At 38.3% G+C, this 14,698-nt stretch overlaps 1 protein-coding gene across 9 annotated transcripts in view; it reads right to left on the bottom strand.

Moving 5' to 3' along the window:
* LOC101164350 (protocadherin-15) overlaps positions 1-14,698 on the bottom strand; it is a 231,851-nt gene that overhangs the window by 57,167 nt on the left and 159,986 nt on the right. For all 9 annotated transcript variants that reach the window (XR_013651529.1, XM_020711888.3, XM_078937477.1 and 6 more), the window contains 2 exons: positions 13,553-13,693; positions 10,351-10,463 (listed from right to left, as the gene is read on the bottom strand). Coding sequence is in view for 8 of the 9 variants with exons in the window: in XM_020711888.3 (XP_020567547.1) it covers positions 10,351-10,463; positions 13,553-13,693 (254 nt within the window). In the remaining variant the exon portion in view is untranslated. The remainder of the gene's footprint in view (positions 1-10,350; positions 10,464-13,552; positions 13,694-14,698) is intronic.

Raw genomic sequence — 14,698 nt, 5'->3', positions numbered from 1 at the left:
AGGATTTGTTGTGCACTGGTGTGAGACGAAATAACTGTTTGATGAATTAAGGTTCCGCATGGTGCAGACTCGATATCAATCTATTTTTTTTCTTATGTTTGCTGCACTCCAGCTACATTTCAGAAACCACTGACCACAAGAAGTTCATGCCGGAACGGAGACGTTGACAGAAAAACCATTTCTGTGACAGCGGGTCGTTGAGTTGAGCGAAACACTTTAAATTTGTGGCTGCAGCGTGGATGCGGGTGCATTTACTTTGCTTTCATCTGTTGGTTTGGTAATCTGAGCATCAAAAATCTCGGTGGATCTGCCACAGAGAGCTGGACCCTGCTCAACCAATACCTTTTTCAAAAAGAGGGAGATGAAGAAGACTGGGTCTGTTTGTGCCAATGCCATCACTCTCTCTGGAACTGCTGTAAGGTCACAGAAAACCTGCAGAAAATGTTTTTGCATTCTTGCCATTCCATTTTTCTGGCTTTGAAGCGCTCATTTGGAGGTTTATTATATTTCAGACGTAAGCAAACTGTTTGATCTGGAAGAAAGGGAGAGCAACCCCTCTCCCCCCTCCAGTGTTATTCTGCTGGTAGTTGGGTATTTTTCATGTTTTTTGATTGGGATTGTGGTAGCTGACATAAAAGGGAGTAATTCCCAGCAGCACAGTGGCGAGAATAAGAACGGAGAGACTGAAGGTGCAGACGACGTGCTAACAATACAATCAAAGCGAACGCTTGGATGCTAATCTCACCCAGTTGACGTTTTTGAACCATCAGCGCTACTGTGTTCTTAGTTGCTCATCAGCCTGTTTCAATCTGCCAACTTGTCAACTCACCTGCTGCTTTCAGGATCTCTTACCCAGCATGTTTTTCGGTTTATGAGTGTCTGTGTCTGCTTATCTGCCTGTCAGCTTCAATGTGCTTTTAAAATAGTGGATCCTGACAGCCCCGCCACTCCTCTCTCCTCCTGCCCTTAAAAAATAAAATAACTGCATTTCCTTGTCGTCTTACATCTTCTTTTTAACTTTCTTCCCTTAACTTATTTATCCCACTACCCTCTCTGAGCATCTTCCTTTCTCTAACCTCATCATCCGTCTCTGCCTCTCCTTCCTCCACCGTCTCCCAGCTACTGATCTTAGAAATATCGGCATGGTAGTTGGGAGGCATTTTTTCTTCCCTGAGTCAAAACACTGCCAAAAGCACTTTGAGCATATGCTGCCTGTTCATGCACAGGCAGACAACTGCAGCAGAAGCAGAGTCAGCATCAGAAAATGTTGAGCAACCCTGTAACGTCTCCTCGTTTGTCACTTTAAAGCTGTTTTAAGAAAACTATTATTTAACCCTTGTGCTATCTTAGATGACCCCACCCTTACTTTGAGGGGTCATCCCTACCATGACAAAGGTGGATAAAGGTGGAGAGATTTCATGTAATCATGGACACCAATGAAGATCACAAATCATTGAAGAAAAAAGGTTCAGAGCACTGTCTTGTGGGTCTAGATGACCCAACTCCCAATGTTAAAGAGGATAGCACAAGGGTTACAACTGCTGAGAACTTCATGGTTAAGGTTGGGTAAAGCAAACTGTGAATCATTTAACATAAAATCAGATGTTTTTTATTAATGCCTCAGTCGCAATGCTTGGATTCTGCAGGCAAACGATGGGCAAACCTGTACAAGATATACAGGTGGCCCGCATGAAATTTTAAGCTCATAGAGCACTCCTAGAGCCGGAACCAAAATGTTCATACACATCTTTTTCTACAGGCATGCTACTAGCGATAGGTCATTGTGAGCACATAAAAAAAATCTAAAGGTAAGTAAAGGTGATGTAGGTGAGACACAGGCATGTTGTAAGGATTTTATCGTTTTGTTGACTCCTGTAAGAAATGAAGAAATTGTACAATCAGGTAGGAATCTGGTAGGACTTCTTGATATCAGCCACTTTAGTTTTGGTCCGGTGTAAATCCCATGTAGGGGCTTGCTCTCCCATGAAGATCTGTCCTCTAGCACCGCATCCTCTGCTCTCTTAATCCTGGATAGTAGCTTCTACGCGCACTAATCCTCGGCCTCCCTCCTTGCGGCTAGCATACAGTCTCAGGGTGCTGGATTTGGGATGGAACCCTCCATGCATGGTGAGGAGCTTTCGTCTCTTAACATCCGTGGTCTGTATCTCTTCCTTTGGCCATCTTATTATTCCTGCAGGGTATCTGATAACTAGCAGTGCGTAGCTGTTTATTGCCCGGGTCTTGTTCTTGCCAATGAGCTGGCTTCTCAGGACTTGCCTTACTTGTTGGAGGCATTTGGCTGTAGCAGCTTTCCTTGTTGCCTGTTCCAGGTTTTCATTTGCCTGTGGGATTCCAAGTTACTTGTAACTGTCCTCAATGTCTGCTATTGTTCCTTCTGAGAGTGAAACCCCTCCTGTGTGGACTACCTTGCCTCTCTTTATCACCATCCGACTGCATTTCTCGAGCCAGAATGACATCCCAATGTCAGTACTGAAGATCCCGTTGGTGTGGATCAGGGAGTCAATGTCACGCTCGCTCTTAGCATATAGCTTGAAGTCAACCATGTAGAGGAGGTGACTGATGTTGGCCCCATTTCTGAGTCGGTATCCATAGCCAGTCTTGTTGATTATTTGGCTGAGAGGGTTCAGACCTATGCAGAACAGCAGTGGGGACAGAGCATCACCTTGGTATATCCCGCATTTGATGGACACTTGTGTAAGTGGCTTGCCATTGGCTTCAAGCGTGGTTTTCCACAGCTTCATTGAATTTCCTATGAAGGCTCTTAGAGTCTTGTTGATGTTGTACAGCTCCAAGCATTCAGTGTGTGGCATTGAGTCATAGGCTTTCTTGTAAACAATCCAGACTGTCTGTCAACCAGGAGTTGGTGTTTGGCTCCTCTGGAGTCTCTACCAATGCCCTTCTGTGTGTTGCTCATGTATTGATTCATGTGCCTATTTATCTTGGTTGCAATGATGCCTGACATGAGCTTCCATGTTGTGGACAGACAGGTTATTGGCCGGTAATTGGATGGGACTGCACCCTTTGAAGGATCCTTCTGGATCAGGATCATTCGCCCTTCCGTTAGCAATTCGGGGTGAGTCCCATCTCTTAGATGCTGGTTCATGTGTGCTGCCAGTGAGCTTCTTTAGCCGGTGTGCACGTAACATGTCAGGGCCCGGTGCTGTCCAGTTCTTCATACCTGAGACTCTTTCATAGATGTCTGCCACTGTGGTGGTTACTGAATTCTGGTCAGGGAGGTTGTTATGTTCTTTTAATTATGCCTTAGACCAGCCATTAGGCTTTGCTCTTATGTACTGTCTCTTTGTCCCATATAATTTTCCAGTACTGTTCAGTTTCTAGCCTTGGTGGGTCTGCTCGGCTGGTTTGACCCTGCCACTGAGCGTACACTTTCACAGGTTGAGTTGCAAACAGCCTGTTTATCTGTAGCTTCATCGTCTCTTGTGTACCTCTTTAGGCGGCTGCTCAAGGCTAGGAGCCTTTGTTTGGCAGTTTCCAGTGCTTCAAGTATGGGCATCTGGCTTATTGTTAATATTTAAAAGTTACATTTTTATGAATTAAAGGCTAAATTATCTTTAAAAAATTGTAAGCATTTTTATGTTTTTAAATGCTGAAGCGGGAGTTTGCTGCTCTGGTTGGGTTTTGGTCAGTAAGAAACTGGCCTAAATTTTTTTCTTTTTTGAGTTAAAGGTTGCAGACCCTTAGATTAAAGCCCTATTAAATGATGGAAAATGTTTAATATAAACTCTGAAATCGTTGTTTTTCATTTTGCTCCATCCAAGTTAGAAAAAATAAATGTTATGACAAAATGTGAGAAACAATCAGCTTTTAATCATGAGAAACCAGTGGAACTCAAGCTCTCAGGGTGTTTAAAGGGTTTAATGCTAATGTGGGTTTAAATAATTATCCCTTTGTCTAGCAATGTTACTGAGATGAGTAAACTGGTCAGCTTCAAACAAATCTGTTATCTGACTGCTTGATTTACTACAGTCATGTTACAGTTTTTTTCCCCCGACATTGTGGCATCGAAATACAAAAAAAATAATAATAATAATGATAAAAAAATAAAAATTAAGCGCAGTTACAGAGTCAAAGGGTGATTAGATTAAAAATAATGATAAAACAGACTTTGACCCACCGAGCCCCCAATTTTAAAATTAAAGTTAAAAGCTCAGTAAAAAAAAAACTACTGGGGTCTTTACGGTTAAAAATGGAAATTAATATTTTTCCCCACGTTAAAGCAGAATAAAAATATTTTAAAGGGTCTATATTATGCAAAATCCATTTTTTTTGTTTTTTTTTTAGCTTTCAAGGGTTTTATGCCTCTTATTTTCTTTCCTCACAAATCAACCCAAAAGCGGTACTGTGGTCCATTCACATATTTAGAGTATTCCTCTTAACCCTTGTGCTATCTTAGATGACCCCACCCTTACTTTGACGTGTTATTCCTACCATGATAAAGGTGGATAAAGGTGGAAAGATTTCATGTAATCATGGACACCAATGAAGATCACAAATCATTGAAGAAAAAAGGTTCAGAGCACTGTCTAGTGGGTCTAGACGACCCAACTCCCAACGTTGAAGTGCCTAGGATAGCACAAGGGCTAATACCTGCTCTCTGAGCACCAGCCCCTCCCAAACCACAAAAACAACTGGTTCTCACATGGTGACGTAGATAAATGCGGAACAGCCACTTCATGGATGAGTCTGTGCTGGCAGAACACAATATGTACATCCATATTTGTAAAAGTTTGGGTGTTTCCGTGGGTGAAACGCACAGACGCTGCCGACGACTCTGGGTCAATGTCACAATACATACATACATACATACATATATACATACATACATATATACAAACGTATATATTTATATAGATATATAGATATATATATGAACTCAGCACAACCCAATTAGTAATAGGATATTTCTGAACAGGGCTCCAATTCAAAGGCTGTGAGCAGCAGGAGGCTAGCATATGAGTCTGCAAAAGATGGGAAATATATAGTGTGTGACAGAAACTCCACAAACAGAAGAACACAGAGGGCTGGAGGCTACATATGCAGAAGTTTAGAGGCTGGAAATCAGACAGATGCTTTAAAGCACGTAGAAGCACAGCAGCTGAGAGCGGCTCTGTTGAAAATACTTTTTTTAAATTGTTATCCCAAGATAACCAAACAATTATGTCATTATCTTGAGATCACAGTAGTCGTTTTCCCTTTATTTATCTCGCTGTTGACAATTAAGTGCTCACGCTTTACAGATATATTTATTTGACATCAGATGTTCTGCTGGTAAGAACCCTCCAAGAATAAATTGCCATCCTAATGAGTTCAATTACTGTCTTCGTTTCAAAAAAGAAATTATTGGGATATAAACTCCTGAAGCATCTTTGTGGAAAACGATAGACTTGACGAGGTTCTTTTATTTTGCTTTACTCATTAATACAAACACAACAGACATAAAAAGGTAAAAATTCATAAAAAAAAATCATAAAAACAGCGGCGGTGACAGAAATTTGCCTCTCAGTTGTGGACGGGACCATTGGTGCAAAGCAACCCCGCCCCACTTCCCATTACCCTCTTTAGTTACCATACAGCCCCTCACACGCCCAACCTTACATTGCAACAAAAATGGTGAACATAATCAGAGCTATCCAGCCGTACAGTTTTAAGCAAGATGGCATCTCTGACAAGGAAAAAAAAGACGATGTGTCAGAATGGGGCGAAGCAAGGAGCCTGGGCCCCCCCAGCTCTTTTTCAAACCGCATTGAATACTCAGAAATGCAATTTTGAGCTTAATTTTCTTTAAATATTACATATATATATATATATACTACATCATGTGAAAAATGCTACAAAAACATGTTAAAAACACCAAAAACACAGTTTTCATTGGAATTGGTCTTTCACAAATTTCCATTGAAAAACATATTGATAAATGAAACTCACCTAAATCTACTGCATAGTTTTCTGGCTTTTGTGAGGTGGGGCAAAATGACCAGCTTCCTAGTAATAATAATAAATTAGTTTTAGGTCAAAAACATAATTCTCTAAAAAACAAAGGATATAAAGAGACTTAAAAACCTTGGAGCCTCAAATTAAAATTCAAATTAAACCACCTCAGCTTCAGAATGACCTTAATTTAGCATCTGTTTAAAAGCAAAACATAAGTGATTTTTTTTGTCATAGCTGGAAGTAAATGCAGATCTCAAGGGATTAAAAAAAGAAGACAATCTTACAAATATGCTAATGTTTGTTCTTTAAACCTGAGATCAGTATTTTGTAAAGTAATTTGCTTCCAAACATAAAACTTTAATCTTTAGCTCCAGTACTAAGGCAGTAAAACACATCATTTCACAAAAGTGCACGTTATGTGAAGAGCTGCCAGGAACAAACTGAAGGAAGTTATTCTGTTTGTTCCTGGCAACAAATGAAAGATTTCCTTTTTGTCATTATGTTGAATGAGCTTCCAATGGATTCAGTTATCAAAGGTAATGTTTGCATATGTATTTTTCAAGGTTTTTATAAATGCTTTAACACAAACTGCATATTTCAGCATTTCAGTCACTTTGATGGCAGCCAAGAGGGGTTTTGTCTCACTGATACATCTGGGTTGGCAACCAGATCCCTCCAAAGAACAAGACCTCCTTCTGTGCTTCTTCAGAAATCCACTGAGGCCATAAAATGAACCCAATGCCTTATCTGTGAGCCAAGCCATTGTCAGACAGTTTTCAGCTTTTTCTCTGGTCCAGATCCAGAAGAGGCAGAAAGATTCTCCTTCCCAAAAATCAACAAAAATGGATGTTTCTTTAAATGCATGCCAATCAATGCTGTGAATTAATGTATTACAGTAACATATTTATCTTTAACAAAGTACTATAAGGCATTACTAACAGAATTTGAATTAATTATTAAGACATATCTGACACTGAAATCTTTTTTTTATTTGTGTAATAAATCTCATTCATGATTTAATAAACTAGCTTTTAAAGTTTTAAAGAAATTGCCTTTAGTGTGTTTGGTTTCGAACTAGGAGACTTCATTAGAATTTAAATACTTTCATTCATTCATTTCATTTCATTATTCATTTCAAAAGAAATCTCGAAGAGAGAAGCCGGTGTGAATACAGACATCCGTGAACGGATCTATGCTGTGGGTGAAAGAATTGATGTTTGGAAAAAATATTATATTTAACCCTTGTGCTATCTTAGATGACCCCACCCTTACATTGACGTGTTCTCCCTACCATGACAAAGGTGGATAAAGGTGGAAAGATTTCATGTAATCCATGGACACCAGTGAAGATAACAAATCATTGAAGAAAAAAGGTTCAGCGCACTGTCTAGTGGGTCTAGATGACCCAACTCCCAACGTTAATGTGCCTAGGATAGCACAAGGGTTACAAAAACACTGATGATATTTTTATTTGTATTTTTGAAGGCTTTATAGTTTATCCAGGCACAAAAATGAATCCTACAGTCTTGACAACAATCACAAAGCTTTATAGACAGGGGTATTGGTTTTAAGAATTAAGAAAAATATTGACTTAGATTAAATTACTCAGAACGGGCTGTTTGGTAAAATATAAAGACATTGGATCAAACAAAAATCCTCAAATGTTAAGATGAAAAGAGAAAATCTGCACAAAACTCAATTTCAGAGCCTTCTTTCCCTTCATTTTCACAGAAAGAATCAATGTCACTAATTCAGACTCTGTCTATTGAAACCAAACAAAATCATTATACCGCATGTAAAAAGTGCTAAATCTAGCCAAGGTATTACTTCACATTGGTTCACTGTTGTTTCTCAACAAGGATAAACCACAAAAAGCACACATCTTTCCTAAATACACACAGATGAGACTACAGGGATAATATTCTGACACAAAAAAACAAACACTACCACCCATAGAAACACACACCGCACATATGAAAAGTGAGATGCACAGGAGGGGACATTTACAGTGTACAAACATCAAAGGCGGGTGTTGAAAAGGTTGTAATAATGAAAGAATAAGGGGTTCTCCAAAGTGCACGCTCTCCCAAATATGCCCCCACACTGGTTTTTGCTGAAAGCTATCTTACATATTCATAAATGCAGTGTGATAAGGCATCCTGATGGGCCTCTGTCTTGCATCTAACTGCATTCTCGCTAGAAATGAGCCCATTTGAAATGTCTGAAACACATGCAGACTTTGAACATCTAAATTGATTAGCCAACGAGCAAAAAAGACGACATGTTTTCTCAACTTTTGATTGAATCCTAATAAAATGTTTGATTTATTGTAAATGTTTAAGATGTGACTTTCAAAGCAGGAGAAATGTCAACTGTCGGAATGTTTTATCTGCACAAAAGGCAGAACGCCCACATGTTCACCTGATCTTAAACTCTGGATCACATTGACATGTGCCAGAGGTGCAGACAGCACCCCCAAACTGAGGAGTAAACAGGAAAATAATGCTGCATGTCTTAATCTCTCTGGTGAATCACGATATATTAATGAATATATTTTTTACAACTTTTCTCCAACTGCTTCTACTTGAAATTGGCCAACACAAAAGCGCACATTGACGGAGAGCAATTCACACATTGTATCATCAATGAGGCAGACAAACAGACTCCCAGATGGGCAGATAGAACCAAGAATGACGGGCATCGGCAATTTTTCCGCAAAAAAATAGGAAAAGTGACGGAGCAGGACAGAATAAAGGAGATCGCAGCCAGAGATTATAGACCAATTTCAAATCTAAGACAGACAAACAGAGAAGAAACCTGCACTCGCAAAAAACAAAACAAAAATAGAAAACAGCTCTCAGCTCAAGGGGACACAACAAGGAAGTGTGATTTTGTTTGTCTGCACATGATCTACGATAGCAGCAAAGTAAGCCAGAAGTTGTGGAGTTTTGTGGTTGATTTTAAAAAAGATTGTTGCAACTAAATGTCAGGAAGTATGAAAGTTTGCGGCGTGTTTTTGACTGCGGCGTTCTCCCCCTAAGAGGAAATTAAGACTTTTTGTACACACGAAACAAGCTTCAGGCTGTTTTTTCTTCCCTAAAAGGTTTCCTCACCTAAAATATTAATAAATTATTTCAAATATTATTTTTCTGTTATGCATTTGGAGAATGCATAAATAGAAAAAAAAAGATAAAAAAAACTAACGTGTTAGAATTTTAGATGCAACATTTCATATTATTTTATATATTATTTATATGAGATTCTTATAAGTCAAATATATTTGATATATTTTTTATTTTAATAAAATATTAGAAAAAAATGTGAACAATAAAAATCTGGAAAATAAAATTTTGCATTTTTGGGTATTCTTTTCTCCAATTTAGTTTGATTTATTTCTTATGTATGTTCATATATTGTACATATTTAAACATACTTATGAAACAACTTCAACTCTGTTACTTGATTTCTGTTGCATATCTGCAACTGAAATGGCGAGCAAAACTGGAGCTATCCAGCTGTTGAGTTTTGAGCCAAATTCCTGCTCAGACGTGGAAAAAAAGACGTTTATGGATGTAAGATGTTTATGGATCTAGTAGTCTACAAGTGGATGCATCAGAATGGGGCGGAGCAGGGAGCTTGTGACCCTCCCAGTGTCTTTTCTACATCACAAGCGATTTGAATAAAGACATACTTAGAAAATTGATTTTTAAGCTTAATTTTCTTCAAATGTGTCCTCCATCATGAGAAAAATGCTACAAGAACATGTAAAAAACACTAAAACGCAATTTTGATTGGAGTGGGTCTTTAAGATATGGACATCTGGAGTGAGGACATATTTGTTGTTTGGTTTTATCCCATCAGGGAATAACTTAATGATCAATTTGATGCTGGTTATTGTATTTTTAAGAGTTTTTTAAATGCAGTTTTATCCCATAAAGTAGCATATCTGCATATCATTGCAGTGTTAATCCAGGCAAGAGAAGAAAAACGACAAATACAGGAAGTCATGTAAGTCTTACGCATTGGTAGTTAAAGAAAACAAGGAAAAAGCTTCAGCATGAGCTAGAAAATGTGCTTGAAGTGACATTTCCAAGTGTTAAAAGTGTAATATTAAGGTAAACCAAACCAAACAATAGCTATAACATTTTGCGCCAGTCTCCACCCAATAAAGTGAGGCAGCAGGCTGTCCTACTAAACTTAACACAGCCCAAAAAGATGCTTTTTTTTCCTTTTAGTTCAGCGTTGGAAATTAAAATACACGCTTCTTCCCATTAAACTGCCACCAGTGGGACAGCTAAATAACTGCCTTTCAGCGTTTCGTAACAGCTTGGCAGAAAAAAAACAAAAAAACATGTGTTTGTGTGTTTGAGTGTGTACCTGTATTCTTCTTGGGTGAAGACGGGAATAACCGAGGGCTGAAGGACTGTAATTTCTACCAGGGTTGTGTTCTCTTTCACAGGCTCTCCATGATCATAGGCCACCACCACCAACTGTCCAACACACACAGAACTCCTGTCAGAACATCAACGAATAGCACATCCTGGCAACACAACTGTCTTTTTCTTCTGCTCTTAGTTATTCCGTTTAATTTTAAAAGATTTAAAAGTCAGGAGAACAACAGCAAAAGGTCAGGAGGCTAATGCAGAGAATTTCCGTCTTTTAATCTGAAAGCATCATACTTGCATGGAAACTGCAAAATAATGCTTCCCTGTGGCATTCTTGTTGTTGTTGTTGTTCTTCAATTAATAGGGGCTAAGCACTGTTAACTAGACCCAAAGGAAGGCTAATGAGGGACGCCCAACAAATAATCGTCTTCACCCTCTTATGAAGCTAGCAACTTGCTTTTGTTTGTGTCTTACTGCCTTATTTTAAATTATTCGTACATCAATTTTAAAGGTCGTGTTTGTCATTCATTGAGGCGCGCAGAGTGCTGTCGAGGGATTCGGCTAACGTGCATTCGGTTTTGAGCTGTTTACGATTTTGTGTTGGTTGAGAATCACGAAGTTTTTGTGTATTTTTCGCAACTGTATTTTATACCCAATTTCTACATAAATCTTTTTGTAAGATGCATACGTGGGCTACACTTATGTCAACATATGTCTAACAGACTTTTCACGCACGTACCACCGATATATAACCAACATTTCATTAATTTAATTTAAATTTTTGCAAAACGTGCAAAATGTCCATAGTGGCTGTGGGACACCGTCTTTAGCTAACTAAAATATTACATTCTTAAACAACTCCTTAAGAGCCACGATTTCACTGACCTTTAGGGGTTTAAAGTCTGTCTTCAATCTGATCTGACTTATCGTTAACATATTTGCTATGAGCTATTGGTTTGTGAATTATATTGTGTCTCAAATATAAGCTGCCGGCTGCGATTAAAGACAGTTTATTCGTTTAACAGCAGTAGAATGTGCATGTAGCTGTGTATCCACCAATCAGTACCTTATTTATTGTTTATCACAGTCAGAAGCCAAAAGAATACACATTTGAGAACATTTTTGTTTCCGTTTTTCCTGAGCAAACCAGACAGAATCAGTCCCAGGAGTCACAGCTTCAGAGGACGCCGATTCCTGGTTGTGTTAATTAAAGCCCAATCAAAAAGATGAAATTAGCATCCATGGCTCACAGGCATATTGAGGCATGAAGCTTTGAATAGGCAATTTTGGAACTAATAAGCTGCAGTGATGTATTTTGTTAAGGCGGATGGGGATTTAGGAAAGTGCTTTGTGGAAAGAAATGTACACAGATTGTCCGTGTAGAAGGGTGAGATCTCTGAAAGCCCTTTCGTTTAGAATGTGCAATTTTGCATTTTATGATTCAAAACATTTTCATACACTAATATCCTGCCAGAACTCATCCAGTAAATACACATAAGCTTGTATTGTGGTTAAACCGATTCACTTCAAAAGAGCTCGGCTATCGTTAAAGATTCCCGAAATTATTTGTTGTCAATGGAACATTTCAAAGGTTTTGAAGGCTACTGATACAAATTTGGCAGAAATGTGATACGTTTTTTTACATTACACTAGTGTTTTATTAGGACTCCCTTTTTTTATCCCCCATCTCTTACATCCCAATTACCGTCTAGTTCATCAAGAAATGTGTACAAACATAAATAATATAAATAAAGTTTAGCCTCAAATACAACTGAGGTGTACACAAATATACTCCTCCTGTGTTAGAAAATTCAAACCCCCTATTGAAACTGCTGCTGAACAGGATGTTTAAAAAAGGAAAACGTTTTATTAGGACGTATTTGAGAAATATGTACAATCCAGATGTTAAGAAGAAAGAAAATGAAACTAGAAAGATGCTTGCATTTGTGTCCAACCAAACATTTTGCTGTGTAGTAAGTTTAAAAAAATCCTTCAGGTTGTAACTTGTTAATGACTAGACTGGTTTAGGATGAGACTGTAAGATGGATGGTGGGGGTTGACTGATTTAAAGATAGTTTTTTAGCTCTACTATCACTATTTCGACAGAAAAAACATATTTCTATATCTTCTCTTACTTTTTCTAATCAATTCGTGACTATTCTTGCTATTTTTCTGAGTATATATTTTTTGTTTGTTTCCTTTTTCTTATTTTGTTCAATCTTTCAACATGGAAATCACTTTTTCCCCCCAATTTTTATTTTTAATTTCCCTGTGTTGTTTTCTGAAATTTTGTTTTGATTTCTAAAATGTAATGTTTTGTTTAGTCATTTCATTTTTGCCATTGTAATCTTTAATAAGGTTTTGCATTAAATGATATGTTAATGTATCCTTCAGGGCCACTGTACTACACTGCAAAGAGTGATGTCCCTCATTTCATTGTTGGCCTTTTGTGACGAGCTATCGCGTGCTCACTTGTTGAAGCAATCTGACTGCAAACAGTTTTTGGGGCAGCTTTAGGAAGGAGGTTGTCCCTTTGGGTCACACCAGGCATGTACCATCAATTTTTCTGATAAGTCCCAGAAGCAGCTCTGTGTTCTGGATGTAAGGTTGGGTACACTTGTGGTCTCATGAGTCCTGTTCATTGTTTGGACTCCTATGAAATATGTCCAGGGGGAGCAAGAAGGCTCCGTGGCATGACCCGTGTTCCTCAGATTTATGTTTCATGCCTTCTTGTACTGAAAAGCAAATTCTTAACAATTGTGGTATCTTAGATGACCCCACCCTTACTTTGACGTGTTCTCCCTACCATGATAAAGGTGGAAAGATTTCATGTAATCCATGGACACCAGTGAAGATCACAAATCATTGAAGAAAAAAGGTTCAGTGCACTGTCTAGTGGGTCTGGATGACCCAACTCCCAATGTTAAAGTGCCTAGGATAGCACAAGGGTTACTTAGGCTAATTTAGGTTTCTTAATGAGTAGTAGTCTTCAAATATAAAAAAGGGAAGAATAGTCCAGTCAAAAGTAATTTAGACAATGCAGCTTTGAACCAAACCCCCCCATCATTATTTCTTCTATTCTCATGTTTCAGGATTTCCAAACTGAGGAACTCATTTTTCCCAAAGGGGAAGCACTTAGATTACATATTTTTATGGATTATCGGTCATATTTAAACTCAGATCTGCGTACTCACGCTGAACTTCAGGTTGGGCTCCTCATTAAGGTTAACTCTGGTGATCACATGTCCCGTCTCTTTTTCCACGTCAAATATCGTGGCAGAATATGAACGTGTTTGCTGATCCACCCTGTAGTTCACCAGTCCTGCTGGGGTTCCCTGTAAAGAAGACAAGGAAGTGCATGAAGATGAAAGTCTCCACATTTAGATGGATTTTGCAAAATAGGGTGAAATATTTCTTTTTATGGGATCTGGGAAGCTGCTGATGTTATGGATACTTTTGATCAGCAGCCTGATGGTGTTCTAATGGATGTGTAATGACTTTCTCTGGATTTAGTCAATGAAATATGTCTAATAATAAGTCAGTTGGGTCCTTATCACTTTAACAACTCACTGAAAATTAAAAAAACGATTTCAAAACAGCATAACTACAAACCTTTCCCATTTGGAAACTCATACCGCCACATAAAAAAAAATATATATATATTTTATTTCCAGTCTCCAACATTCATGAGCTCAAAGAAACCGGCACTGGGCAAAAGTCAGCACACCTCATTTCCTAAAGGGCATTGAGCCATTTTCTGTTTTTTTCCTTCGTTTTGACATCGATTGCTTTCCGCTTGTTTTCATTGCAGTCCTTGAACCTGCCTTTTCAGAGGAGAGTGTTTTATGTTTGTTAGGACACTTAACACTGACCTCCCACTCATTCAAGCATTAAAAAAGGCTTTTAACTCAATGTTCTCTACTTTACCTAAACCCACTCTCTGTGCTGCAGATTTAACATCTCTAATTCTTTGCTCATCCCCTCTCCCCTCTGCGTGACTTTTGAAGAGCGAAAAGAAAGCCGTGGTGACAAACAACAAGTGTTATTAGTTCTTGGATCATCATCTATTTGTGCAAACATGTAATTTCATCTGTCAAACCTGCAAATCATTTAAAAAAGATTATTAGGTAGGATTTTCAGCGAGCAAATTATGTAAACACTTCTTAAATCTATTATTACATTTTATAATTAAGGTTTTCGTGAACTTTTGAAGTACTTTATGCACACAAAGAATAAGATCAAGAGAACTAATAAGATATGATAAAGAAAGGAAAGCGACCACTTCATTATCCTAACTTATATAACCTCACTCAGAGACATTTGACAAAAACCCATTACAC

Source organism: Oryzias latipes, chromosome 19, assembly GCF_053564925.1.
Source record: "Oryzias latipes strain Hd-rR chromosome 19, Olatipes_Hd-rR_3.1".
In the NCBI taxonomy this organism is placed as follows: Eukaryota; Metazoa; Chordata; class Actinopteri; order Beloniformes; family Adrianichthyidae; genus Oryzias; species Oryzias latipes.
This window is presented reverse-complemented; position numbering and strand designations above follow the sequence as displayed.